Raw genomic sequence first — 27,647 nt, forward strand, 5'->3', positions numbered from 1 at the left:
GCCAGTCAAGTGACATCCCCTCGTGTCTCAGTTCCTCCTTCATTCATACACTGCGAAACAACCTGAGAATTTATTCGTCATTTGCTGCTGATGCGCCCGCTTCCTTGTCCACAGCTGCTTCTAGTCCTCCGAGCAAATCAATCTCTCCATCGCCTTCAGGTGCTGTTGCTGGGATGTCTGGTTGTGCAGCGATAGCTTCGGCAGGAGCAACGTCCTGCATTTCCACGTCATTGGATGATTCAGTGTTCGCTGTCACATCTTGGGTGACTTGGGTGACTTCGGGAATGAGATCGGAAGCTGAAGCTTCGATGATTTCAACTTCTGCCGCCGGTGCTCCCTGAACTGTAGGATTAGGCAAAGTCTCAATGACTTGATCTGTTGTAGGATGATCGGTATCGAGAATGGTTGCAATATCAGCTTCATTTGACGCTGTTTCAGGCGAGGGTTGTACAATTTGTGATTGCGGTTCTTGAACTGCGGTTTCTGCATTCGAAGGTGCTGCTGATCCTTGTACACTTGTGGGGGCGGCTGGCTCTGCTAGAACTGCATCCACGACAAGCTCTGATGTGATTAAGACTGGCATATTTTCTTCTGCTAGTCCATTTGATGGTTGTGGCGATTGTTGTAGAGGCTTCGATAGGCCTTCTTCCACTGTAACCTCCGCATCCAGTACTGGTGCTGTCGGTTCCACGATTTGTTCATTTGCAGCCGAGGGAGAAAATGGTTCAGGGGTAATTTGTTCGAGGACAGGGCGTGGAGGTTGCGTCTGTAACTCTGGTTCTTCGGCGATTTCTCCTTCTTCACTGCCATCATCATCACTGTCGCTCCCGGAGCCTTCAGCATCTTCAACCTGTGGCTGTGTGTCGCCAGTTGGGGCTCCTGGAAGTACTGGTTGCAGTTGGTTCTCCGTGGATGTATTAGTGGCGACTGCACTTAATGGCTGGGTGGTGGAAGTGGTAATTGGTGTAGGAACTGGTTCTTTCTTCTTACGGCCTGGCCCACCCTTCTTTTTACGTCGAGGGGGAGGGTTCTTGCGGACAGGAACGGGTTCAGGAACAGCAGCAGCCGAACCAAGAACCCCTGATGTGTTTCCAAGCCCATTTGCATCACCAAATTCGAAACCGATTGCTCCAGAACCAGCATTTGGATTGATTCCCAAAGAACCGAAACCATTTGTAGCTTTGTAAGCCCCACCGTAGAGACTGGGCATTCCAGGTCGACGATCGGCAAGATATTTGGTTTCTGTCCTCTGTTCTGCGATAGCTTGTGGTACTTTTGTCCATTTCTTGTACTCGAAGCTACGTCCTTGAGGACCGGCATCTGTCTTGCGTCGCTTTCCAGAGACGTTCTCTTCATCGTCGAGGTCTTCATTTTCAGTACCATCCTGGTCTCCAAGATTTGACGTCGTGGCTTCAGCCTTTGCTCGGGCCTTCGCTTTCTCCTTCTCAATACCTGGTATCCACTTTTGGTTCTTGCGGTCCCATTCTGAGCGCTCAGGATTGGTATTGCCAGTACGCGCCCGTTGGATCAGTTGCTAGAGGCAGAAAAATGATCAGTGAGATAGGTCGAGCCAAGTGAGGAGACAGGGCTCACTTACCTGGTTAAGCAGAGGAAGTTGATGGAAGAAAGCGGGGAGCGGCTGTTCGGGCCATGGATAGTTGGGATGATTAAATTTAGGTCCTTGGTCGGCAGATTCGGCAGGTTCAGTCGTCTCATCTTGATTGACCCGGACAGTCTGGAATTCCCAATTCTGGACTGGGAGACCCTCTGTTGGGTCGAGGTCGAGACCTCCCGCGCGGTTCCGGGGTGCCACATTGTGGTCTTGGTTTCTGGTCGATCTCGAAGATCGAAGCTGGTTCTGGTGAGTAGGACGGCACTGGAGAGAGGGAGGAGAAGAGATTCGAAGGAATTGAGGAGAGAGAGGATGGCGAGGGAGAGGAGGAGAGAAGTTGGCAGAGAGAAGAGAGGAGGGAGGGAAGTAAGACGAGGGAGAGAGGAGAGGAGGGAGAAGGGAAGAAGAAGGATGTTGAGATTGAGATTGAGGATGAGGTTGGAGAGGAGAGAAGACAAGAGGAGCCATGACAGCAACGGGGACCACCACCTCCTCAGCGACGCTGGCTGGCCCAGCAGCAACCGGTTGCTCACTGACCGGAGATTGTAGTTCGCCTCCAACAGCGTTCTCATCGCCCTGGTCGATGGGGATAGCCCAGGAATCATCCCGGGTTTTACCACCCGTCAACTCAGGGTGATTCAAACGCCAGTGTCGGTACACTGAACCCCCCACAGTGAACTTCCGGTTGCAATCGGGCACAGCACAGCGAAGCACGTGCTTTGGATCTGCCATGTTGTCGTTGGTAATGGAGGAGGTTGTCAAAGTGAACGAGCAACGGATTTAATTAATGGAGCACTTGGACTGACGAGCGGTAGTGGACTCGGCGTCGCTCTCAGCGCCAAGGTTGTCCAACGACCAGGACGGGAAGGTGAACCAAAGGGAGTTACATTGATGATGCGAAGTGGTGAAATCAAGCCGATCGCGATGTGAAAAAACCATTGAAAGTGTACTTACTGGTGCCATCTTGGCTTGGAGCACAATTTGTTGAACAAATCGCACTGGTTGCAGTGATCTCTTGATTATATAAAAGGCGGATCCAGTCTCTGTGCGTTGAAGCGATGATGGGGGTGGACTGATGTTGTCGATCTGAAAAGTTGATGATGGTGTTGATCAAGAGATGAAAGGAATACGCGACGACGAGGTGTTCATCTTCTATCTAGTACAGCAGGTGTGCCGAAGCCGCTTACTTAGAAGACACGCTAAAAGCGGGACAGGCCGCCGCTTGGCTCAGACTACGGATTATCATTTCACCGGCTGATAAGGCGGGCACTTGGAGGACAAAAAGAGGGCGGGAATAGAAGAGATTGTTATGTTCATTTGGTATCACAAGGTTGTCTATCTCAAGCATTAATGACATATGATGTACAGTGAGTCGACGTGAAAGTGCCATGGGTCTGTCAGTCCCATCTGGAAAGAAGTCAGTATGTCCTGTAGGCCATCAAGGAGCAAGATAGTAAGACGAACCCAGTGTCCTTCTGTCGGACAATCTCGCTGGTTGATCCGGTTTCTTTGCCCTGTTGATATTGTGAGAAAGTGCACTCGGAAGAGCAAGCAGGACAAGGGCCCAGATAGACTTACAGACTTTCCACCTTCCACCACTAAGCGGTCAATCTGGAAAAACTGTGATACAATGGTCTGTCTCTGCAATGGAGGGAAGTTGAATCAGTGATGGTGAACATCGAGTAGGCATCATCTTAGACACACCTTCATGACCTGTAGCTCTTTCAAACCTGTCTGTACCAACTCTTGTATGCGCCTGGAATCCTGCTCACGTTGATGTTCATGAAAAGCATCTCTCGTCCGTCTTCTTGCATAGGTTCTGAAGTTATAGTTTGCAAATTGGCTGGATTGCCTGAGTAAGGATCGGTAGAGGGAGCGCACACTGAAGGCAGAGGTATCGGCAGCAGTGGCTAAGGCCGACGAAGCCATGGCTGAATCGGGGAATAGTTGAGATCTCTTGATGTCCTCAGGTTTTGACAATGGATCGACCGGATTGGATCGTGGAGAAGTGGGACGGATTGGGGTGCGTAATCAAGACTTCAGGTATTTTACTGCACCAGGTGGCGTGATGAGACTGGTGAGAGCGGACGCGAATACAGCAGGTGATGCTAACAGATCATGCGAGTAGAGGTATGCTTCGTAGTTTGTTGACTTCAGGATGGTATTTAGATATGTGCCTTGATGGTGTTGATTTTTCCGCAATGAAAAGACTTGTGGTGATGCACAAGACTGACGCACAAGCGCAAGCAAGCTTCAACACCAAGACGGAGCTCAAAACATAGAAGTCGAAGAGACGGAATATGTTACAGTTTGAGTTGGACCGTAAAGGCGCAGTTCGAGGTGGTGGTCGCGGTGGAAGTGGAGGAGGGATGGCCGTGATGATGATTTTGGTGGCGAGTGCTGCTATTTCTTCAACTTCGACTTTGACTTCTTCGACTTGCTATCCCCGTCGCCGATATGACCGAATCGACAGCACCAACAACCACGATCTCCCTCCCTCTCCCACCACCTTCTCATCTCCGCCACTTCTGCGAGACCATCCAAACATTCCTCAATTGATCTACTACGAGTTCTGCTTGTGACCTCAACCATGGCTGCAGCTGCACCTTCCTCATACCCATCACCACCCTCTTCTCGAACATCTTCCCCATCTCCAACTGCAGAACAAGCCGGACCAAGCGATGGTCAAATAGGCCCCGGTCGGACTGGAAGCCCCTCAGATAAAGACACAAGTCTATCTAATCTACTAGACTCCCTTCTGGAATCCTATCTTGACCTGCTGGACACCTACACCACCCTCCGCGCCCAACTCTCCACCGACTTCTCGTCCGGCTTCCTCTCCCTAGCTCAGGCCAATCGGACATCTACCCTCGGTCCTGGTCGACGGTATGGCGAAGAGGGCTATGATGAACGTATGAAGGCATCCAAGCTACTCCAGATCAAGTCCAAAAGTTCTGGGGAACACGATCCGCGGCGAATGGGGCGGAAGGCGACAGCCATAAAACCTGTCAACCATCCTGCGGAACAACGCCGTGACCATGAGAAGCATAAGCATACGGATATCGTCGACGCTATGCAGGATGATCATGACCGGAACGAGAAGGATGGCAAGGACCGACTCCCCAATGGCCCATCCGATCAAACCGATCCTGTATCATCTCTCAGACAGCTCCCGTCTCATCACCCCCCCTCTCATCCCTTGACCTACACCATTACTTCTGTACCACCTCCAACCAATGAGGACTCCGACAAAGATGCATCCTTGCCCAAACCCAAGTCTTCGGATCCTCTGAGGTGGTATGGTATTCTGATCCCACCACATCTCCGCCAATGTCAGGTTTGCTTCAATACGAGCACTACTTCGACCATTCCCGATCTCATATCTACTATGTCATCCATGGCTGCTTTGGAGAACGACATTCGTCTACTTCGACAAGAGATGGGCTTCTTAAATGAGCAGACTTACGTAGATATCCAAGAGCAGCCTACTACTTAAATGAGTGGATTAACTATCATCTATCGATGGCTTATCACCGAGTCTGGATCTCAGGCGGCAGTCTCAGCAACGATGCCTGATCAGAAACGCGAGCAGAAGCACGCTATTGCTAGATGCTTTGGCTTTGCTCCATGGATGCAGGAGGGAATCCACACCGCCATCACGAGAATCTTTCGGAGCAGGCCCTTTGGTGAAACCACCGTTCAGATTAATGCATGTCCAAGTCAACGAGCGCTGTTTTTGAGACCAGAGCTGCTCAGGCTGCTCTGAGTGAACTCTTCGCCGTGGACCATGCTTGAAAGAGCATATCGTTGAGTATCTTTACGTTGAGTGTATATCGGTAAGACGTAAAGTCATTTCAGATCACCTCTCCTTCACAAGATGATCATGTTGCACGTGCACTTGCCTTTGGATGGTCATCATCCATCCATGTTGCTCGACCTCGTATGACTAAAAGTCACCCCAAGCAGCTAGATTCTGTTGCTCAAACAAGAACTAAGAGCGACAGTTCTCTGATTCCATATCCTGCTCTTGGGCTGCCAGAATCCCGATGACGCGCCTAAGGTAGTCACCTCAATACGCGATTGGCTCGCCGCTTTACTTCAATCCATTGCTGCCTTAACTCACCCTTTTGGCATCCACTCCCACCAGGATCGCCCAGCAATAACCGGCGAACCTCCGGTAGCATTGTAACAATTCATGGCTACCAGCGGCCGAAAAGAGCGCCCAAGAGAAAATCGGACACGACAAGTCGGTGCATTGTCCTCGCTGCTTTCATCGGCTGTTCGTGTTCATTTCCAATATGCTGCGTACTCCTGAAGGGAATCTGGTACATGTGGACGGCTTCGAGGACGAAATGAGATAGATATATATCTACTCCACCATGCACAGACATCAGGTAAAAGGTACCAATTCAATCCATCTATATCTCTCATCATAACAAGGCCGCTTCGTGTCCTCTAAGGTCCATTTCGTTCCAGCAACTCCCTTTCCCATCCCTATTGCCATCCACAACAACCAGCCCCAACCGCAAGCGTACCATGTCCTCACAAATGGATGCAATAGTCATCACCAGCTTCGGCGAGCCTTCGGTCCTCCAGTCCCAACAGGTCCCCACGCCCATTCCCACAGCCGGCCACGTGCTCATCCACGTGCGGGCATTCGGCCTCAACCACGCTGAAATGCACATGCGACGCGGCGAGTGGGACGAATGGAACGCCATCTCCGGGCTTGAATGCGTCGGAACCGTATCTGCCGATCCCACGGGGACATTTCCCGCCTCCACCACCGTCGTCGCCGTCATGGGTGGCATGGGCCGCAGCATCCCCGGCGGATACGGCGAGTACGTCAACGTGCCAGTGAGTAATGTCGTGGCCGTGATGACACGACTGTCCTGGGCGGACCTTGCCGCCTTACCCGAGGTCTATTCCACGGCGTATACGTGCGTGCATACCATACTGGACATTCAGGCCGGCCAGCGTGTCTTGGTGCGCGGCGCGACGAGCACGATTGGCCAGGCGGCCGTCCATCTTGCTGTCAGTGCGGGCGCGAGAGTCACGGGGACGACGAGGCGGGAGGGCCGCTTCCAGATGTTGCGGGACATGGGCGTGGAAAGTGCGATGCTCGAGGAGGATGTGCTAGCCGCGCGGTTCACCGGACCTAGTACCGGTACCGGCACCGGCACCGCGGAGAAATTCGACAAGACGCTCAATCTCGTCGGGAACAGGGTGCTGCTTGATTCGATCCGGGTGACGAGGGCTGGTGGGAGGATGCTCCAGGCGGGCTGGCTCGGCGGGTTGGCGCCGCTGAAGGACTTCAATCCCATGATTGAGATGGACAGTGGCGTGCACTTCAGTCTGTTCCATAGCAAGAATCTTGGGGGTGGTGAGTTTCCGATGAGTGGGATTCCGCTGCAAAAAATCGTGGAGCAGATCGAGGAAGGGGCCTGGAATGCGAAGCCCACTCATGTTTTTGATGCCCGGGATATTGTAGAGGCCCATACGCTGTTGGAGAGCCATGATGCTGGTGGGAAGATTGTGATTGTGAGGTCTTGAATACCTAGGTATAATACTGGGGTCGTGACTAATTATTGCGGCTGTGGCACTCAGCTTGTCTCGAGAGTTGGACTGGTCCGCAATTTCACAAATTATATTCAGCCTTGGACAATTTCGGAAATTTCTCAATGCTTTCTACACAAATCACCTACAGTTTAGATCGTGAGAATGTTGCTCCAAGGAGAATGTTATTCAGCGTGGTATTTGACTAATTTATTACATGATTAGAATTATACTGGAGCACTGGCTTCATGTACAACCGCCTTCGCGCCGCCTGAGAGCAATCCTTTCTGCATCGTGTTAACACCACCTGGCCTTGCCCCCCGAGACCGCTATAACCTAAAATATACCGGGTATCCACCAAAAGAGTGTTGAGCGGATCAATACTCCATCTGTACATCCTCTCCGTTCAATATTGGTTCTTCCGCAGTTCGGGAAACACCTTCCAGCTCATCCTCGCTTTGCACTGACCCTTCGTTGAACACCACCTCCTCATATTCCACCTCGGCTGCTTGCGATCTCAAATCGACTTCTTTGGTGACTGATGAATTGACCATACGCCGTGCCGCAGGGCTTCTCACTATTTCCGTCAAGTCGCCGTCCCAATAACTTGGCCTCCGCTTCTTGCGGGACCCTGATGGCCGATCACCTTTTCTCCATGCCGTCACATTCGGGCTCAGCTCTTTCATGCTAGATTGTGTTGATGGTGTCCCATACAAACTCATTCTGACCGCCGCCCGGGTCTCTTCATCAAGCTCCATCACTTCTTCTCCTTCTTCCAACTTCAATTTGGGGTCAATCTCAATCTCCTCCTCTTCAGTGATCGGATCATCTTCAAAGATTTCAACTCGCCTTGCTTCGGCATCTCTGATCCGTTTTCGAGTAGGCCCACCATGCATAGAAGCAGAATATGATCTGGGTGGACTGCTTCGGAATCGTACATCATCAGGTGGAGGGGTGGCACTGAAATGCATGTGACGGGAACTGGCTCTGGGTTGGTACATTGGACCTCCGTAATACTTTCCCACCCCTCGTGAACTGGCAAGAGCCAGAATGCCATTCTTCCTGAATCGATGTGGTGGTTTCGCGAGTGGTGTCAGGGTGTCAGTCCTGTAAGAATCTCGAATTCGTGAATCGGGGGCAGGGTCTTGACCAATCACTTTGGCGGCCGCAGTAGAGAAAGAGTAAAGTTCTGGGCCGTAGCTTATCTGAGGTGGGGAGACTTCGTTGTTATAGTACCATCCAGGTTGAAAATGCTCATCTGCTGTACTCGGACGTGGTCGAACACCGTGGTCAAGCTGCTGACGATAGACTCGAGAGTCATGCAGGTGTCGTTGGAATCGCAAGGTTTCATGAGACTGACGCCTCATCTCTCTGGGTGATTCCGTCGAAGCTCTGGCTTTGAGTAGAGGCATTGGACTCCCGGTGTCGGTTGCGCGATGATAGGCTCCGGCATGTTCTCTGAAGAAGTTGGTATGCAATTGGTGTGGGTAGTCTGGGTGCTCCTCTTGTTGAAAGCTAGGCCTATTTGGTCTGAAGTGAAGAGTCGGGTCTGGGCATATGACGGCCGGTCCACGTTGATGCAGTAATGGAGCTGGACATGAAGTGGGCTCACTCTTTGAAGGGTGTGATGTGGAAGATACTGGTGATATTGGGCTATTCGTGTGGGTTGGAGGTTTGGGAAAGAGTTCGGTCAATATCCGACGCTTGACCTTTGCGGAGGTTGCAGCAGCCTTTGCGGATTCTGATAAGCTGATGGTGTCGTGTGATTTCGCTTCTGGTTCCGGATCTGGATCTTGAAAGCCCGTTTGGTGACTTCTCATGACAATAGCAGTAGGAGAGTTGTCTGTTGTAGCCATGGCCATCACGGGGTCATTGCCCACATTCAGATTTTCCAGTGGCTGCTGCAAATCGTCGGGGCTCAAGATATCTCCAGTCGTTACATCCTGCAGTACAATGTCCATAGACTGTTTAATGACATGGTTTGGGCATTCAATATCGAAACATGGTGGAGAACTGCTCTTCCCAGTCTCTGTTGGCGGAAGAGCTTTGGAGTTGACTGGGGTTGAGAAGCCACTGCTCAATGGTTCTGGCACCAACACCTGATTTTGGTCTGCATCGACTGAGCGAAGTGTCGGTAACTGCGGAGATCTTTCTGGAAAGGGTTCTCGAACGTCCAGCTCAAACTCTGCAAGAAATCCAGGAGCCGTTGAATATCTCCAGTCTTTGGAAGGAGTACTAACACTCTGCGGCTGTGTCCCTAAAGATGACCCCGAAGTTGTTGAGTCTTGATGACTGGCCACTTCGACATTTGTGGGAAGCCTGGCGTCAATTGAGCCTACAGGGGAAGCAGCAAATCGGACGTCTAATCTGAAAGTTGCCTTTGCATTCTGAAAGAGCTTTTGCATCTGTGGTACGTGACCAGGCATGGCGATTGATCTTGACGTAGGGGAAAGGTGGCTTGTACAGCTGGTGCTCGGCACAGTAGGATGGCTATCCGAATGGGAAGCATCGGATTCTCTGTCTTGGACTGGTGTCTTGCCAGGTGTTTTGGGAGAAGAAGTATGCTGCAGAACTTTGGCAAAGAACAATGAAGAACGTCTTCGTGGAGGGTCTATTGGTGCTGGAACAATGGAGCGAATGCTGGTTAGTATGCAAGGTCACCGGTATTGGCGTCACCATTGCTGAATAACGGCTGGCGCTTGACTTACGCTTCGGAGTGCCCGGCAGGTGACTTGACTTGGAGGACTTGGAGGATGATTCGGTGGAGGGAATTGATCTTGGGGTACCTTCCATACTGCAATCTTTTGCCGGGGATCTGGAGAAATGCAATGTGATTTAATTAATTCGTTGCGTGGCTCATCCAATGGAGCAAGGAGTGGACGTCTGCGACCATTTCGCAAACCAAAAAGAACGAGCGACATGGATGACACAAGAGAGTGGGAGGAATTGAATATCAGATGACTTTGAAGTAGGGGAGCGAGAGGGACAGCGCCTTCCCATGAGACAAACATTCTGTGGCCAGCGGCAGGCTCGACGGAGCCAACCTTGCCGTCGATGGTGCAGCAAGAGCAAATCGTCCGCACAACAAGCAGGCGCTCTGATGGATTGTCCACACTTGGCCCTCAGTCTCACAGCTAGCGGGTGAAGAAAGCCAGAGCACAAAAGCTCTTGACCAACACGATTGGGCTTGAATAACAATGTTTGCAGGCTCCGAGACTCACGACTGACGACTGACGGATAAGTTCCAAGTTGTTGAGTCGAGTCGAGAACGGACGGAATGGAATGGAATGGGCCGTCATCATCGGGATGATTGATTGCTATGGATGCTGCCCAGCCTCCAAGATAGTCCCATGCAGGTCATTTTGATATCTGATAATGATCAGTTGGATGTCCGAGTCATCACAGCATCATGCAAGTCATTGGAATGGTTGAAGAAGTAATCTCAGATCGTGCGACATTGTGTCAAGATTGTGCGAAAGAAAAAGAGATGAATTTGACCAAGTGGAGGTTTGGTGGAGGGGAAAGTGATGGCGCCACTTGGGGGTCGGTGAGGGATCTGGTAGATTGGGTGTCTGACAGAGACGCGTTTCAAGAGCCACAGGCGTTAATCTGTCTGTGGGATACTATAAATGTGACTTGTCAGACAGGAGTATTGGTGCTTCAGAATTGACCATGTAGGATGGCGTGTTACGAGTTCATGTCGGAGGGCCGCTAGCAAGGACATGCATTGATATTCTGGATTATTCATGAGGGACGACCTACGAGTATATGCACGTACTGGCAGCTGCAGCTGCAGCACTGCTGAAAGTGCGACAAGAGATGCCGACCATGTACGGTTATTCTAAGCTTTGTAAAGATGAAGCCCGTGCTCTCATGGTCCTCATGGTCCTGACCTGTCAACCATGCTTCAACCTGGAAAAGATCCGAGCACCTGGGGTAAGTGACGATTGACCACAGACATATGGTCTTGTGTGTTAAAATTGCCTGTGTGTCGGCACACCGTGAACCTGTGACAAGGTGAGCAATGGCACTGCAGCACAGCGCACAATGGTCGGAAACAAAGGGACGGGCGAGTCAAGGCCCTCGTGTTTCAGAGTTTCAAGGCTTGAACCATGCTAGCCCATGCGAGCACTTTCTAGCCCTTTTCGGGGAATTAGACGAAGACACTTTTAGAGAGAAGCGAGGCCGAGGGGGCGTTCCCGTTCAATGATAAGCCTGTGCTTGAAGCCATAATAGCGATGGACGGGACCCTGGAGACGCGGGAAGCCCCAAAACTAAACTAACCCCAAGTCCTTCCGGGCCCCTCCTAGGTGTTGTTAGCCTTGCACTGCAGCCTGTAAGATTCGACCAGGGCGTCCGGCTCCTCAGTGCCCGTCAAGGCTATTGGGTTTGACTCCTGACAGCCTGAGAGCCTGAGAGACATCCATGGATGCTGGCTGGGCTTTTTGTTACACCACCGACTCTGCCAGTTCCACTCCTCGTCTTCTGTCTTTGTACTGCGTCTGCGTCTTCTCACATTCACTCTCCATCTCATCCCATCCCATCCCATCACTCCCTCTTCCCTCCTCTTTCGGGATTCTCTCTTTGCGCGCCGCTCCTTGGTCGGCTTTACACTCCTTCTCATTTTCTCTTCGTTTTGGGCTTCATCTTTCTTGGTTCTACCAACTACAACCACCACCTGGGCACCTTGGATATCCTATTTCCACTCCATCCATCCATCCATCATTGCCGTGCAATTCACCTCTAGTCACTCTTTCACCCTTTCTTCTCATTGTTTTCCACCCTCACAATCGATCCTTCTCCGTGTGGATATCTCCCGACTCTATTCAATACATTCTTACTGCGCAAGCCAGCTTTGCTCAGACAATTTCCCAACCTACCACCCTTTCTCCTTCCCACCCATCAGCTAGCACGGTCTGGCTCATTGTTGGGTGGAAGCAAAAGCTGGTCCTTTGATTCTTGACGCAAGAGCAAGAGCAAGAGCGACCTCTACCTCGATTTCGTCGTGTCAGGAACGGGTCCACTATGTTATAAGACTTGCTCACCGACCAATCCCTTATACCTCTTGGTCATCACTGCCCATCTCCACCGACATCCCCAATGGATTCTTCTCGATCCCAGCGGGCGCAGCCCCCCAACGCCCAAGATGGTCGCTTTCACTACCCTCAATACAAACCCCAATCTCAACAGCAATCGCAGGAACGATCGCAACAATCTCCCTACGCCCAACCATCTCAATACTCACAATTCCCCCCTCACCCTTCCGTCCGTCCTCCTCAAGGTGCCAAGTTGAGTGCTCGACAGGTTCCTGCCGGCGTTGGAGTCGCTCCGCCTCCCGTGAGACCCCAAGACCTCCAACAGCCACGACCCAACAACTCGGGCGTCTTAATCCAAGACTTCAGATTCCCACCGGCTCCTCCTCCTCCAGGTACCAGGAGCAGGCAAGAACGAAATAATATGCACGAGTCATACATGTCTTCGGTTTTGGATGATTTCACACCAGGAACAACTCCCGGTTCGCGCTCTCGTGGCTTTCCAACTCCGAGGGGGCGATATTCTGGCTCCGTCTATGCCGAAAGTGAGGCATTGGGAGTGGACGAACGTTACGCACAGGGCAGATACAGTATCGAAGACACGAGGCCCAGCTCCCCTGAAAACTCTCCACAGATGGTTCGTCAAGCCAGTGTAGGAAAACGTGCAAAGCCCGCCGTCACAACCATCAAGACTCGAATGAGCCATCTTGAACAAGATATACCCGAGGAAGCCTCCATTCGAACTCCTGCAAGCAAAAATGCCGCCATGGCTGCTTTGAGTGCTGCAATTGCGGCAGGCACGGGTAACAAGCCCATCGATTTCAATGATAGTGCACCTGGATCAAGGAGCTATACCCCTGTGAGGATGCCCTTCGATACTTCACCTCCTGCCTCGCCTTCGCAAGACCGAGAGTACCTCCGCACCCCGAAGACGGCCACCACGTTCTCATCCGCCCACATCCTCTCCCAATTCCCCACCGATAGCAATGGTGTTTCTCTACCCAGTACATCTCTCCCCAGTACTGCTCACTCGAGAAAATCCACAAACCCACTCATGGGCTTGGGCATTGATCAACCTCCTGCTATGAGCAGCAAGATCCCTGCCAGTAAGAGGCCTCCACAACTCGATATGGACGCCGTTAGAGATGCCGAAGCTAGAGGAAGTACAACAAGTCTGGCTGATCTCATCAAGAGAGCGACCAAATTAGCGGCCAATCTGGACAGAGGTAAAACTGCCAGCCGTCTTGGAATGCTAGACATGTTTGGCAGTCAAGAAAAGCTCAATGGAGGTAATCGTCATTCCACCATGTCTGATATGATTTCGGCTTTTCCAGCTCCAGCCATTGGAGGCACCCCAACCAACCGTCGCGATGGCAATTGGCCATTAAGTGAAAAGGGCGACCCCTTTGCTTCGACTACCGAACTCTCAAACACAAAGGGAAAAAGACCCCGACGAAAACTCTGTGGTTTATCCATCCCTGTGTTCATCACCGTCCTTATTGTCGTTGTGGTCCTGATTGCTGCCGCCGTACTAATACCCATCTTCCTAATCCTTGTACCAAAACAAAACCGCAACAACAATAGTAATTCTTTGGCCAATTGTGCTGCCGATTTTCAATGCCAAAATGGTGGTATAAGCATTGTTAGTTTCGACAAGTGCCAGTGTATCTGCGCTGACGGCTTCACTGGTAGCCAATGCACCACGCCCGGAAATGCTCAAGACTGCGTCACCATCTCCTTGACAGAAGGATCCAACGAGTACAACAATGCTACCATCGGAAAAACTGTCATGCCGATTCTATCACCACAGAATCAATTCGGCATCCCTCTTAATGTCTCAACCATTTTATCTCTATTTTCCTCCAACAATCTTTCCTGTACCAGTGAGAACACGCTGGTAGACTTCAACTCCAGCGCTTTGAATTCAGGTTCCAACAAAAAGCGGTTTATCATTCTACCCGAATTCGAATTACCAGGTTCTACCGGCCCACCACCAGTCATTCACGCAAATCCTCCTGCACCTCAAGTGACAAATCCTGCTATCTGTACAGGCGATGTACAGCTCGAGAGACGACAGGGTGATATCAACACATCCAATGGCATCGTCTTCCAAGGTTCATCATCGACCATTGACAGTGAGGCTAGTGAGCCTACTACAACGGCTACCTCATCTGCCAACAGTGCGGGTGTAACGGCATCGCCAACCGGATCCGAATCAGTGTCTACAACAGCCTCTTCTGCTGCAACTGGGACTACCTCGACTGCTAGACCAAGCTCAAAGATCACAGATAAGGAGATCGAATTTGCTCAAGTGGCGGTCATGTATGTCTTTCAAGAAATCCGTACTGTGAGTGTCGCCGTCAATGCACAGCAACAAATCGAGATGTTCTTCTCCCAAAAACAGAGCAACAGCACCAATAGTACCGAGGGTTCTGTGAATCTCGAGACTGGAGACCTGAACCTGTCACTGAATTTCGATGACTTCACGATAGTCTATGGCAATTCGACAATTGTTGGGGGCAAATGAACTCATTGTCGGTATTGGCTCTTTTAAAACAAAACTTCTGGGATGCCTGTGATAACCGACAAGCACGACCCTTGAATGTGGATGTTTCGTATGGATACGAATGAGTTGGAAGAAAGATTCATCGCCTCTGTTGAGGCTTACATTTACGGTGCGACGGGCTTTAGATAGTGTGGCGCATGTTACGATACCCATTTTTTCGGTTCTTGGAGTTTCTTCTTGGGACCATTCTAACTACCATTGTCTCACATGTACATGATACTACTATCCGTTGCGTTTTCCACGCATGTTGGGTATATTTTTTCTCTCATGCTCTGGGAACTCGTAAGCCAAATAAAAGGAGTACTTCGGTCGGGGACTACATTCTGTTGCTTCGACGTGTCACCAGCGTCATGCGTGGATTTCCTACATGCCAACCACAACGAGATGGCCGTTTCTTGCTTGGCTCTCATTGAACTGAATTCGTCTTGTACAAGTAGCTTAGCGGACAGCGAGTAAGCGAGTGAGCCATTCATTGAGCGCCTCGACCTCGCACCGCAAAACAATGTCTAGCATTCATTGGAACAGGAAGAATTCAACAGCGTGAATCCCGCATTCGCTTTCTTCATCGTCAAAATTGTTGCGTAATGGTGGTACTAGACTATGTGTCGCGGTGTACTAGGACTGTCTGGGCTACTAGTATCTCTCACGCTCAGGGTGATGAACCCCCCGAAATCTGTCGATTCTGGTCACCAGCCACAAGGAATCGTTTGGCCCGCATTCCCTTTCATCCCGTCTCTACCGATTGACTCGCTCGCTCGCACGAGCGCATAGCATACGTACGACAGTGCCCTCTCTTTCACATCGTGTCGTCGTCATCAATCTCTCGGATCATCGATCGGTCTATGCGTCACAACAAATCACGCGAATCAATCAATCGCGCAGCAAATCATCAATCTCCTTCTTCGTCAGGCCTAGCAGATACGCAATGTCGAGCATACTCTCGCCGACGTTCAGCCTCGCAGGAGCCTCCATCTGGACCTTGGACTTGGCACGCCACGCGACGCCGAGGCCTGCGGCCTTGAGCATGGGGATATCGTTTGCGCCGTCGCCGACCGCCATGGTCTGCGCGAGTGGGATGCCTTTGCCGGCCGCGAGGCTGATGAGGAGATTGCGCTTGTGCGTGGAGTCGACGATGGAGAAGTCCGGGTGCAGCTCGCCCGTGAGGGTTTGCGAGTCTGGGTCCGAGATCAGATGGTTGGCGAATGCGTGGTCGAGGCCCAGTTCGCCGGCCAGCCAGTCTGCCAGGGGCTGGAAGCCGCCGCTCAGCACGGCCAATGTGCAGCCGATGCGTTTGAGGACTTTGCAGAGTTCTTTCGCGCCGGGGGTGATGACAATCTTGGGCTTGAGGCGCTCGAAGACGTCCGAGGGGACGCCCTTGAGCAGGGCGACGCGGGCCGTCAGACTGGCGGCAAAGTCCAGCTCGCCGTTCATGGCGCGCTCGGTGATTGCGGCGACTTGGGATTTGACGCCGATGAAGTCGGCAATTTCGTCGATCACTTCTTGCTGGATGAGCGTCGAGTCCATGTCGAAGACGCAGAGGCGTTTGTGGCGCCGGAAGACGTTGGAGGGTTGCAGGATGATCTCGCAGTTCCACTCTCGCTCGAAATTGTAGATGGATTCATGTTTGGAGATGAGTTCCGACGGGAGGTATTCCGGGTTCGGTGGTGGTGAAAAAGTCACTTCCACGATTCGGGGCTTGAACGGGTCCGGGGAGAGACAGCGGTGTGACGAAGTGAGACGTCTTTCGTCCGGTTTGTTGTGGATAAGAAGACTGTCCAGAGTTGACAGGAAGTGAGTCAAGCACATTTGAGAGATATAGGCGCCATATAGATGATCCAAGGGTTCAGGCTCTGGTGCTGGTGGCTCCAGGGGATATTCTGCGATGCTGGTGGTTGGTGCAGAGCCTTCTACGATCTCCGGAACGGGGATTGGATCCGATGGTCGCGCCTGTGGTGATTGATCTGGATGAATATGAGGATGTCGTGGGGAAGCTGAGTTATAGTAGATGGTTGCTACCAATCTGGCGGGGTCATGGCTTTCGGCGATACAGTTGGTATGGGATAGGGTGTGGACAGCCGTATCCTGAGCGACAATTGGAGATGGTGGGATAGCACTGATGGACCTGCGTGACGAGAGAGAAGTGCTGGAGAGTGTATTTCGAGGACTTCGAAGTTGTGGTTGATGGCCATCGAGGACTCCATCAATGCTTGTCGCTGGCCCACTTTGATGGGATCGGTATTCCAAGTTGCCGTCTAGATAGGTACTGGTATTTCCTGCCAGAGACTCTTTGGCAAGACTCAGACCACGACGTCGACCTGAAGACGGAGGAGGAGAAGCCATTTCTGATGCACTCCGGTCAATAGGTCGAGGTCGTCGTCGTCGAATGTTGAATTGTTCAAAATGGTTGTGCTCTTGAGAAGTCAGAATAGAGGTCGTGCGAAGGAACAAAAAGTGGGGCAGCAATGCTACGTCATAGCTGAAGGGGGAAATGCAGGAACACTGCTCTTTGCATCAATCATGTCTCTACCTACGTAGAGATTGGCGAAGAGGTACCCACGGTGTCAGATACCATCCAGGATTTTGTGCCCAATATTCTTGCTTTGGAGCGAGTCTTGAGAGATGATCATAACGGAAACTGATTTCATTTGCAGTACAGTATTTTTGGCACCCAGATGCAGTATGAAATTCTCAATAATCTCAATCACGAAACCGAGGCATTACAATCCAAGACCTTTGGGTGGTCTGGGCAGCGATGAGGTAGTATGCACGTGGTCTTGGGAATGTGCTCACGTGGGCTTTCGGCAAACCTGCTCCATTTGAAAGACGTCTATTTTGCGTCATATTGTGTAAGCCGCTTGCTTGCAAAGCAATATCAACACCTCCATTTGTTCATGTCTAAATATGACCACGCCTCATCGGAGCCGACGAGGCGACGTTGCTCCTATGAATCATCATCCGGATCACTGAACCTTGGCTTGTTATTGATGTGCTCATGGTAGGTCTGCGGGGTTGACTTTCGGCAAAGGCGACCCCGTCGTCAAAAATGGCTCTGTGTGCAGGAGTACCTGTCTCGAGAGGGCTGTGAAATCCAGGTTGGCGGAAGGAGAACGCGCTCGGATTAAATCTATCGAGCCATCCCGTCAACCGGCTCAATAACTCCAACAAATGACATGCATGATTTGAGAGCTGGATCGGTGACCCCTCCAATCAAATCGTTGAGCAATGCCTCACCATCGATGGCGTGATTGCACGTGACCATGGCGCAAGATTATTTTTTTTCTTTCTGCCTTCCGACAGCCAAAGCCTCGACTCTCCAGCCCAAGATGTCTTCTAGTGCGCTCCACAGCTGAATGGCGTGCTCGACGATGATATTGTCATGAACTTGAAGTGGGCGTAAAGTCGATTTGTAAAGGTGGGCATAGCAGCTCCTTTCTGGTCCCTCCTTATGTCTTCAGGTTCTCACGCTTGCCTTTTGCCTTCTTTCCTTTATATTCCCCATACTGTCGTGCCCGGTGAATACTTGCTTGCCCCCCACGATCTCGCTTGAAACTAGTTGCAGCATAATGGCTTCTCGATCCAATTCTCCTACCGGCAGTGGCTCGGACAGCCCCTCGCTCAAGGGGGCCGACTCAGGCTATGCCAGTGGTGACAACAGTGAATTCGGCCTGCCTGAAGTATACTTTACCAAACAACATCTTCGATTTCTCAACCGCCAGCTTCAATTCCTTGAGCCTCAGGACATCCTGAGGTGGTGTATCACTTCCCTCCCACACCTGTTCCAGACGACTGCCTTTGGGCTCACCGGTCTTGTGACGCTGGATATGCTGTCCAAGCTCAAGATTCCTCGGCCACAAATGGTGGATCTCGTCTTCATGGACACCCTGCACCACTTCACCGAGACACTAGACCTTGTCGACAAGGTTCGAGAAAAGTATCCGTTGATCAACGTCCACGTCTACAAGCCCGATGGAGTTGAGACGGCCCAAGAATTTGCAGACAAGTATGGTGAAAAGTTGTGGGAAACGGATGACGAGAGATATGATTACCTGGCCAAGGTGGAACCTACGCAACGGGCATACCGGGAACTCAATGCATTTGCAGTCTTGACTGGTCGACGGCGCAGTCAAGGAGGTCAACGAGGTGACCTCGACATCATCGAGGTTGACGAGGCTGGGTTGATCAAGGTCAATCCCATGGCCAACTGGTCGTTCAAACAAATCCAAGAATACGTCAAGGAGAATGATGTGCCATACAATGCTCTCCTCGATCGAGGATACAAAAGTGTTGGGGATTGGCACTCGACTCAACCTGTCAAGGAAGGTGAAGATGAACGAGCAGGTCGATGGAAGGGCCAGCAGAAGACCGAATGTGGGATCCACAACCCTCGGTCCAAGTATGCACAGTTCTTGATGGAGCAGGAGAAGAAGCGTGAGCGGGAAGCTCTCGATCAAGCGTTGCAGAAAATCAACTTGCAGTCATGAGTTGACCAAGGTGTGAGGAAGAAAGTGATTTCAGCATAGCGTCGGCGTTCGGAACTTGAGACGGCATCAGCGATGGGCATGGGCTGCATCTGCATGCAGGGGATTGCATTGGAAACAAGATTGGGGCATGCACATACCGGAGACAAACAAATGGGAAACGATGATCAACGCCATGAACAAGCATGATGGTCAAGAACTAAGTAGAAGTGATGCAGCAGCCTGAGCTACTACAATCCATCATATTACATTATTGATACGAACTGTTCTTGGATGGTTGACCGCTCAATTGAGCGACAGTGAGGACCTGAGGAGGTTGCTGTTCGTTGTTGTTTTTTCTCTCCGTAATTGAGATGGACATACTCGTAGACCCCGCCTTAAGGCACCCCCAAGGACCTCGGGCAGAGGGCGAGAGGGACTCCTCGTACCTGCAAGCCCTAAAGGTGTCACTATCAAGCCTCTGAATATCCCCCACCTTAACTAGAACAAGCTACCTAGGTAGTTAGTAGAACTAGTGACGAAATCGGCTGCTGACTGCATCATCCAAGGATCCCAGCCTTTCGACAAGAAGAGTTCTGCTCAGCTGTCCTCGTTAATGTAGTCCAGTAGTTGCTGCAAGGGCCCGGAAATCTGAGATGTCTTCCCGCACACTTGATTCTTCACGGATGGTGGGTTTCGGTCAAAGCGTGGACCACTCGATTCGCCCTCCTACGGAAAATTTCATGATGCCAGCGGCGAACTTTTATTATTGGCAAGGATTGCGACATTAGGTCAAGGTTCAATTGGGCGACATCAGATTCAATGACATTTGGTTCTGTTGCGATGAGCTATCCATCTATATACCTGGTACACCGTCCTAAATTCGCTTGGTTGTAAAGCCTTCAAGTCTTCTTTTCTTTTAGTATCTTACCTGACTGCCACTGCCTACCTGAGGTACCTCATAAGGCACCTTCCCCAATTCTACCAGCCCACTACCGCTAACACCTCCACCACCTCCACCACCACCAATTTCCTCTCCCCTCATTTTTTATTTTTTTCCGCATTCTTCACCCCCTCACCGAAAAAGTTCTACACACAATGGCCAACACACCTCATGGAGGAGTCCTCAAGGACTTACTTGCTCGAGATGCCCCTCGCCATGCCGAGCTATCTGCTGAGGCTGAGAAGCTCAAGGCCATCGTCCTCAATGAACGCCAGTTGTGTGATCTGGAACTCATCCTCAATGGAGGTTTCTCCCCTTTGGAGGGCTTCATGAACGAGAAGGACTATAACGGTGTGGTCGAGAATGTCAGACTGGCAGATGGTGCCCTCTTCAGTATTCCCATCACCCTCGATGCAGCTCAGAAAGACATCGAGAGACTCGGTGTCAAGCCTGGTGCTCGCATCACCCTGCGAGACTTCCGAGACGATCGAAACCTCGCCATCCTGACCGTCCAAGATGTCTACCGACCCGACAAACAAAAGGAGGCCAAGGAGGTTTTTGGAGGAGACCCAGAACACCCAGCCATCGTATACCTGAACAATTCAACAAAGGACTTCTACATTGGAGGCAAGATCGAGGCTGTCAACCGCCTAAACCACTACGACTATGTCGGTCTCAGATACACTCCGGCAGAGCTGCGAACACACTTTGACAAACTCGGTTGGACCCGTGTGGTTGCTTTCCAGACCAGAAATCCTATGCACAGAGCCCACCGAGAGTTGACCGTCCGAGGTGCCCGTGCTCGACAAGCCAATGTCCTCATTCACCCCGTCGTCGGCCTGACCAAGCCCGGCGACATCGATCACTTCACTCGAGTCCGCGTCTACCAGGCCATTCTACCAAGATACCCCAACGGCATGGCCGTCCTCGGTCTTCTCGGCCTTGCCATGCGAATGGGTGGTCCCCGTGAAGCCATCTGGCACTCCATCATCCGCAAGAACCATGGTGCCACCCATTTCATCATCGGACGCGACCACGCCGGTCCCGGCAAGAACAGCAAGGGTGTCGATTTCTACGGCCCCTACGACGCACAGCATGCCGTGGAGAAGTACAAGGATGAACTGGGCATCGAAGTCGTCGAGTTCCAGATGATGACCTACCTCCCTGACAGCGATGAGTACAAGCCCAAAGACGAAGTTCCAGCTGGCGTCAAGACCCTCGACATCTCTGGCACAGAGCTGCGACGACGCCTACGCGTCGGTGCTCCAATCCCCGAATGGTTCTCATATCCGGAAGTCGTCCAAGTCCTCCGTGAATCCAACCCTCCCCGAGCAACCCAAGGCTTCACCATCTTCCTTACAGGCTTTACCAACTCGGGCAAAGACGCCGTAGCACGTGCCCTTCAAACGACATTTAACGAGCAGGGCGGTCGACCCGTGTCCCTGCTCCTCGGCGAAAATGTCCGCCACGAACTCTCCTCCGAACTTGGCTTCACCCGCGAAGACCGCGACATTAACATTGCACGCATTGCCTTCGTTGCCGCCGAGCTGACAAAGGCCGGTGCCGCCGTCATCGCCGCCCCGATCGCCCCCTTCGACGAAGCCCGCAAAGACGCCCGTAAGACGATCGAGCAGTACGGCAGCTTTTTCCTTGTCCACGTCGCCACGAGCCTCGAGTACGCTGAGAAGACGGATCGTCGAGGCGTCTATGCCCGTGCACGAAGAGGTTCCGTCAAGAACTTCACCGGTGTCAATGATCCTTATGAGGCCCCGGATGATGCGGATTTGACGGTGGATGTCGAGAAGCAGTCCGTCAGAAGTATTGTGCATCAGATCGTGCTGATGTTGGAGAGTCAGGGTTTCCTTGGCACCTCCTGAGCGTACAAGCCTCATCTCCTGGCGTTGTCGGTCAGTTGCATGATGAAATGTGCATATATGGTTTTTATGATCGGTAGATTCGGGGATTTACTGACGAGGATAATTTGGGGATGACGACCTCAAAAGCGTATATTTAGTGGGCCTGGGTGGCTCAATAGGTATATACATGATATATTTGTGGTTGGGATAGGGAAAGTAAAATAGGTGTCACTAGAAATTAAAATCTATCATAAACATAATTTATGGCTCTTGATATTTGGTAGACTACCTAGAGACTATGACCAAATCCTTGTCTACTTTCAACAAACTATCGATTTAATGGAATTTAACAAACCAGATTCCTCTCAGCAGTTCATCTCGAGACAGTGTCCAGGTATGTCATACGTCACGTCTTCAAAGGCACCATTCCAACCATCCTCATGCCATTCTCCAACACCTGTCGTACACACTCGTAGAAGGCCAATTTGACGAGCCGGTCCGAGGCAATCTGTGGTTCGATGTCCGCGTGAAATGGCTTCTCCTTGCCTTTGCCTTTGCCTTTGCCTCTCTCGCTGTTCTCTGCTTCGCTTGTTGCGGATGTCTCCTCTGCTGCCCTTTCCGCGTCTTGTTCTGCGGAGGTGTCTGCAACAGGGGCATCTGTGTCTTTGCTTGTTGATAGCCTGAACGACTGCTTGACCACCCCTGGGGACTAGAGGAGCAACCGAAGAACGTCAGCGAAAGCCTCATGTTAGGGTTGGTCGACAATGGAGTAGTCAACCTGGGCACGAGCTTCACGTGTGTAATGCTCTCTAATTCCTAGAACCGGATCTCCGACAGCCAGCATTGCAACACCAGTCCATTGTAGGGATTGAAATTGGCCCTGTTGTCGAGATCAAAATTGTGGACCGCTCCACCGTTGACCCAAGCCTTGCTGGGTCATCAAACCGATACATGCCAGTAAATCTGCTACCTTCGAATTGTTGGAACCATGCGACAGGTCCAGATCACTGTGCTACTTTGTCGAAAAATTTGTAGAACTCTTGCTGGCATCGGTCGAGCGCTCCGTAGTAATTCAGGAGCACCTGCTTATGGAACAAATCCCTTCTGAGTCTCCGACTATTGAATCACACGAAAATAAAGTCCAGACTCGGTTTGTATGAATGCGGCGAGAGTTCCTGCAGGGCAAGACATATCGATGCTCGATCACGGAGGCGTCTTCGAGACTCCAGTGCCCGACCACCGCGCATCGTGCATCATGTATTGTGCTGGGAAGAGCCTGATCATCAACCGGGGATAATTCTTCAGGATAATAGCCAATCCATGACTTCCAATCCTATGGTAGGTCACGATGATTGTACATAGTGAACAGTGACGTGGCATTGGATTTTAGCAGACCAAAGCGATTTTGGGCCGCAACCCAAGGATGCAGTCTGAGTTTGCTGGCAGAACGCGCCGAATCCCATTCGAAACCCAATCGACCATGGTTGCTAGCCGGTTAAAAGTACCAGATGTGCAGCGAAACATGCCAAACATGGCATACGAACATACAGGGGGAGTCTCACGGCAATCTGCGCCCTCCTTTGCGCCTGGCTCGTATCCGGGCAATTGCGAAGGAATCATGGAACCGAGTACACAACCATCGACGAATAAAGTGCTTGAAAGTGGCAGTTTGTGTAACCAGCATGTGCACACCGGTCACGCCTCTCCTAAATTGTATTGGATCTCATGGAGCCAAGGTACTGGTCGCAGTGGGCAATATCCCTGAAGAGTTCTCACTCAAAACCAAACTTTCAGTTGTTCTGCCTTTCACTAATGCATGTTGAGACGTCTGGGCATCTGAAGCAGGGGTTGATTATTCCGGAAGTACACTCACAGCAACAAAATATCCTTATTCCTACCTAGACAGCAGGCCCAGCCTCGCGCCTTCGACCTATCCACCGACTGGAATATGTTCTCTTCCAGACCTGTGCAATAATGACCCCGGAAGCTTTCGCTTTTGTGATAGCCCAACATGCCTTCGTTTTGAATGTGCGGCAATACTCGCTCCATCGTTGAATGACAAGATGCAAGATGAACGTTAGGAAGTAGAAGAAAAAAGCCGTCCCAACAAAAGATCCCAGATCTGGACGCAAGAAAGGGATGACATCTTCCAACTTCGAGATTGAGAACATTGAGCATGTTAATCCAAGTGGGCCAAGAATCTGCGGGAATCTCAGTCTGTTGTCACGCAAATCAACAGCAGGCCCTCAAGCTCACCGTCATGATGAATATCGGTCCCTGGTCCTGTTGTGTGAGCTGGCCTTGGTGGGCACTCTCCTCAGTACTGGTTCGTGCCAGACGTAGATGTTGCTATGATCAATGATGCGTCAACAGCATGCTCAGAGGTTCCGGTTGAGATGGTATACGCACCCTTTCCGCGATTGCTTGGGATCTCTTAGCCATTTTCTCCAGGAGAATACTAGAGCTCGATAACTCCTTGAGGACAGCGCCAAACTCATTAGGAAGTCGTTGATGATGCTTGTCAGTATACTCTGAAAGTGATCTGATTTCAACATGGAATTCTTTCTCGAAACCTTCAATAGCTTCTACCAAGGGGTCCAGGCGGTCCCTCAATGATTCCAGGACGACCGAGATTTTGTCAACCCACTGTAAAGCAGTCTCTTGGGAAGGACGGTAGGAATCAGTCGGAGGAAGAGAATAATGTGTGTCCGTCTGTGACAATTTCTTTAGCCAAGTTTTGACTTATGGAGTAGACTGTCTCGCAGGAGGGAGTACCACGTACTAGCAAAGGTCCATAGTTCTCAAAACTCTTCGCCAACTTCCCAATGATCTGACTGTACTCGTTATTTATTTGGTCCATACGGATCCGGAGAAGAAGTACAAAAAGTGCCTCGGGATCGGCGACTGGCTGGTCGGCATCCAACATCCCTCTAGTCAATGGGTCGTAAGTCACAGAGTAATCTGCTTCGTTGCGCAGTTGTTCGATATGCTCGACAGAATCTTCATCATCAAACTCGTTCTCGACGAACATGTAAACAGTCGAAATGAGCCTATCAACCCCTGTGACGACGCAAGATACCTGTGCGAAATGCATAAAAGCCTTCTCGCCCTTAGTCGGAGCGAGGAATGAGACATCAAGACTTTTAGCAGGAATGGCTTCACTCATGTTCGTATCACCTCCTTCCAATTTGGCACCAAGCCTCGGAGTCGTTGTGGAACGCCATGCATAGTACGGTAAGTGGAATGCCAATTGGTAAACAGGCGGGTTTCCTGGCTGCATAGATCAATGAGCTTCTCATATGCTAGCAAGAGACAGTGACAGTTGTTTATAGTGCTTACTGGTGACTTGACGATGATGTTGGTTCCGCCCGCTAAATGGTTGTAAAGAGCTGGGCGAAGAACACCAATTTCATGAGCGGGAACCGTGCACAGGAGAGCGCACACGGCCCATGAGTTCAGATTATGGACATAGCTTTCCACGCTTAGCATCACCTCCTGTAAATTTTATACTGCTGCTCACATTGATTGCCTCTCTGCGTCTGGCTGTAGCTCCTCACCATTTTCAGGCAGGTCATCCGAGTCATATTGAAGGGACCTTGCGTTGAAGCGCTGGCCGTGCACGTACATCAGCGCGAAATCCGACATATTTCAAAATGAAGCGATGCTTCCTACCTTTTCTCTTAAGGATTTATATAAATCTAGAGAGTTTTTAGGGCCTGTATTATTCGAAGTGCTCCTTGCACAGTTCTCGGTAAAGCTCCACTCGTGTACCATCGCCACTGGCATGTTCAGCGAAGCATCATCAACCTCCCCTTGTCGTAGTATCTGTACATCTGCACCAGCAAGAACACTCTCAGTTTTCTCCGCTCGGGGCTTGCAACTGGGCGTTTCATCGTCGCTTTGCAATAGCTCATACATCAAGCTCTGTCTTTCGTCATTTCTGAGTATCTCTGTTCCGTTCTGGAGAGCGGTCAACTTCTCGAGGTCATCGAAATACGAGATGTTAAACTCCAAGCGTGAGAAACTCTGCAGTGACTCAAAACCTGTCGACAATTTCCACGGGTTTGTGGTTCCCACCATCCTGGAAGAGAATGACCTCGATGTCGTCGCGAGCGTCTGATGCGGTTGATCACGAATCGAAACGTATTACCAGGTTCTGGATTGCGTTGGGGTGGAAAGCAGAACAATCCAGACGATGACGAGGCTTTTGTACCGAAGGTCAAGTCGCACAAAGCACGGGTAGCATTACGAGTGGTGGTATGCAGCATATTGCGCCCTAGTCGTGAGCGGCATTTTCGTCTGATTTTTGCGGTGTCCCAGCCGCGTGTGCCTAGAGTTGGGCCCCAATAGTGTTTGAAGCAAATGGTCATAGGACCAGCTGCAAGGGTGTGGAAGGTGAGGATTGCACAGCATTTTGAAGGGAAACTGCTATAGGACGATTATTGGGTTCGCGATGGCAAATCGCAGTCTCGAAGGCATTGGGCGCAGTGGAACTTGCTTTCGGTGCTGTGATTAGTAGGATTGCGCTGACTCGACCAACACATCTGAGACTGCGGGTAAGCTTGCTAGTGGCCAGCTCTCTGGCATGGGCTCTCGTGTGACTGAGACGAATAATGTTTATCGATATATAGCCTTCCGCGTGGGAATCGTACCCGTCGAAGGCGATCGAGAGTTCGAAATCCTAGTCTGATTCTCTAGTTAAGCTATGGCGATGACCCTTTTCTCCTTTTCTCTAGGCATGCTGGCGTACATGCAAGCTTTTCTCTAGTGGTGCGAACAAGTGGTGTTTTGCATATTTTGCCTCCAACATCACTTCCCAAACTGCCTCATGCCACATTTTGAGCACCGCAGTTTCGAGCACCTCGGGCAGGTCGAGTTCCTGACGACAATCGGATTCTTGCCGCATTTGCAACATCCCCAAGTATGAAGATGCTTGGTGGCACGTGGAGGACGTGGAGGACGTGGAGACTGTGGAAGTTGGTTGGTGAGCAATGAAAGGACCAATAACAAGTAGGATAGATTTGAGAGGCATGGTTTTCCGATAGGAAAGACATCTGCAGGATAACCTAGCACAGACCAATTGTCACTGTAGTGTCACCATCAACTGAAGTGGAGGATGTCGAGACCTACCACAGCCTTCGTTGTCGTCGTCGGTGGCATGTTACCCCTCGAGAGCCAACGAGTCCTGAGAAAGATATAATTTAGTCGTTGAGGACTCAATGAGGCTTTATCTTGCAATGAAACTCACCGCCAAACACTATCTTCTTTAAATGTCGCAAGGGACGCGGGCAACACTGGAGTGGTTGGCACAGATTACAACGAGCTCCCACACAGGAATGACGAAGGGACCGAGAGAAAAACAATGCTCACTCAGGTACTATACAGATGCATTATATACCCCTGACTCTCCTGGGACACTACGCTCCTCCTTTCACCGTCTCTTGAATTAATGGCAAACACTACGGGGTATAATGCTTGCCTTATCTGTGTGAACAGTTGACGACGACTTCGGGAGGTCCACTTGACGTACTTGATCCCGAAATTGGAAGACCGCTTCAACTAGTATTGTGGTCGTATCTTCACGATTGCCTGGAAATTCCATCGCTCATTCATGTACTCACCGCTTC

At 51.0% G+C, this 27,647-nt stretch overlaps 12 protein-coding genes across 12 annotated transcripts; 5 read left to right on the plus strand and 7 right to left on the minus strand.

Annotated features, from left to right (window-relative positions):
- Positions 1-70: 70 nt before the first annotated feature.
- Positions 71-2,344, minus strand: LTR84_001688 (uncharacterized protein; the record flags this gene model as incomplete). Its single annotated transcript, XM_064845307.1, has 2 exons — positions 71-1,534; positions 1,598-2,344. The coding sequence occupies 2 exons, from the start codon at positions 2,342-2,344 to the stop codon at positions 71-73; spliced, it is 2,211 nt and encodes a 736-aa protein (XP_064706852.1).
- Positions 2,345-3,009: 665 nt separating this feature from the next.
- Positions 3,010-3,541, minus strand: LTR84_001689 (uncharacterized protein; the record flags this gene model as incomplete). The annotated part of the gene is made up of 4 exons (XM_064845308.1): positions 3,010-3,019; positions 3,077-3,126; positions 3,191-3,253; positions 3,317-3,541. The coding sequence occupies 4 exons, from the start codon at positions 3,539-3,541 to the stop codon at positions 3,010-3,012; spliced, it is 348 nt and encodes a 115-aa protein (XP_064706853.1).
- Positions 3,542-4,202: 661 nt separating this feature from the next.
- On the plus strand, positions 4,203-5,108 carry LTR84_001690 (uncharacterized protein; the record flags this gene model as incomplete). Its single annotated transcript, XM_064845309.1, has 1 exon — positions 4,203-5,108. The coding sequence occupies one exon, from the start codon at positions 4,203-4,205 to the stop codon at positions 5,106-5,108; it is 906 nt and encodes a 301-aa protein (XP_064706854.1).
- A 1,040-nt stretch (positions 5,109-6,148) lies between these two features.
- Positions 6,149-7,162, plus strand: LTR84_001691 (uncharacterized protein; the record flags this gene model as incomplete). The annotated part of the gene is made up of 1 exon (XM_064845310.1): positions 6,149-7,162. One exon carries the CDS (start codon positions 6,149-6,151, stop codon positions 7,160-7,162), a length of 1,014 nt encoding a protein of 337 aa, XP_064706855.1.
- A 380-nt stretch (positions 7,163-7,542) lies between these two features.
- Positions 7,543-9,591, minus strand: LTR84_001692 (uncharacterized protein; the record flags this gene model as incomplete). Its single annotated transcript, XM_064845311.1, has 1 exon — positions 7,543-9,591. One exon carries the CDS (start codon positions 9,589-9,591, stop codon positions 7,543-7,545), a length of 2,049 nt encoding a protein of 682 aa, XP_064706856.1.
- A 2,674-nt stretch (positions 9,592-12,265) lies between these two features.
- Positions 12,266-14,725, plus strand: LTR84_001693 (uncharacterized protein; the record flags this gene model as incomplete). Its single annotated transcript, XM_064845312.1, has 1 exon — positions 12,266-14,725. The coding sequence occupies one exon, from the start codon at positions 12,266-12,268 to the stop codon at positions 14,723-14,725; it is 2,460 nt and encodes an 819-aa protein (XP_064706857.1).
- A 909-nt stretch (positions 14,726-15,634) lies between these two features.
- On the minus strand, positions 15,635-17,104 carry LTR84_001694 (uncharacterized protein; the record flags this gene model as incomplete). The annotated part of the gene is made up of 1 exon (XM_064845313.1): positions 15,635-17,104. One exon carries the CDS (start codon positions 17,102-17,104, stop codon positions 15,635-15,637), a length of 1,470 nt encoding a protein of 489 aa, XP_064706858.1.
- Positions 17,105-18,327: 1,223 nt separating this feature from the next.
- LTR84_001695 (uncharacterized protein) lies at positions 18,328-19,245 on the plus strand (the record flags this gene model as incomplete). The annotated part of the gene is made up of 1 exon (XM_064845314.1): positions 18,328-19,245. One exon carries the CDS (start codon positions 18,328-18,330, stop codon positions 19,243-19,245), a length of 918 nt encoding a protein of 305 aa, XP_064706859.1.
- Positions 19,246-20,319: 1,074 nt separating this feature from the next.
- Positions 20,320-22,041, plus strand: MET3 (Sulfate adenylyltransferase; the record flags this gene model as incomplete). The annotated part of the gene is made up of 1 exon (XM_064845315.1): positions 20,320-22,041. One exon carries the CDS (start codon positions 20,320-20,322, stop codon positions 22,039-22,041), a length of 1,722 nt encoding a protein of 573 aa, XP_064706860.1.
- A 385-nt stretch (positions 22,042-22,426) lies between these two features.
- LTR84_001697 (uncharacterized protein) lies at positions 22,427-22,880 on the minus strand (the record flags this gene model as incomplete). Its single annotated transcript, XM_064845316.1, has 2 exons — positions 22,427-22,700; positions 22,873-22,880. The coding sequence occupies 2 exons, from the start codon at positions 22,878-22,880 to the stop codon at positions 22,427-22,429; spliced, it is 282 nt and encodes a 93-aa protein (XP_064706861.1).
- A 1,495-nt stretch (positions 22,881-24,375) lies between these two features.
- Positions 24,376-25,665, minus strand: LTR84_001698 (uncharacterized protein; the record flags this gene model as incomplete). Its single annotated transcript, XM_064845317.1, has 4 exons — positions 24,376-24,732; positions 24,803-25,294; positions 25,360-25,492; positions 25,541-25,665. 4 exons carry the CDS (start codon positions 25,663-25,665, stop codon positions 24,376-24,378), a joined length of 1,107 nt encoding a protein of 368 aa, XP_064706862.1.
- A 3-nt stretch (positions 25,666-25,668) lies between these two features.
- Positions 25,669-26,100, minus strand: LTR84_001699 (uncharacterized protein; the record flags this gene model as incomplete). Its single annotated transcript, XM_064845318.1, has 1 exon — positions 25,669-26,100. The coding sequence occupies one exon, from the start codon at positions 26,098-26,100 to the stop codon at positions 25,669-25,671; it is 432 nt and encodes a 143-aa protein (XP_064706863.1).
- Positions 26,101-27,647: the final 1,547 nt, after the last annotated feature.

Source organism: Exophiala bonariae (assembly GCF_035927105.1).
Source record: "Exophiala bonariae strain CCFEE 5792 chromosome Unknown scaffold_11, whole genome shotgun sequence".
NCBI classification, from domain to species: domain Eukaryota; kingdom Fungi; phylum Ascomycota; class Eurotiomycetes; order Chaetothyriales; family Herpotrichiellaceae; genus Exophiala; species Exophiala bonariae.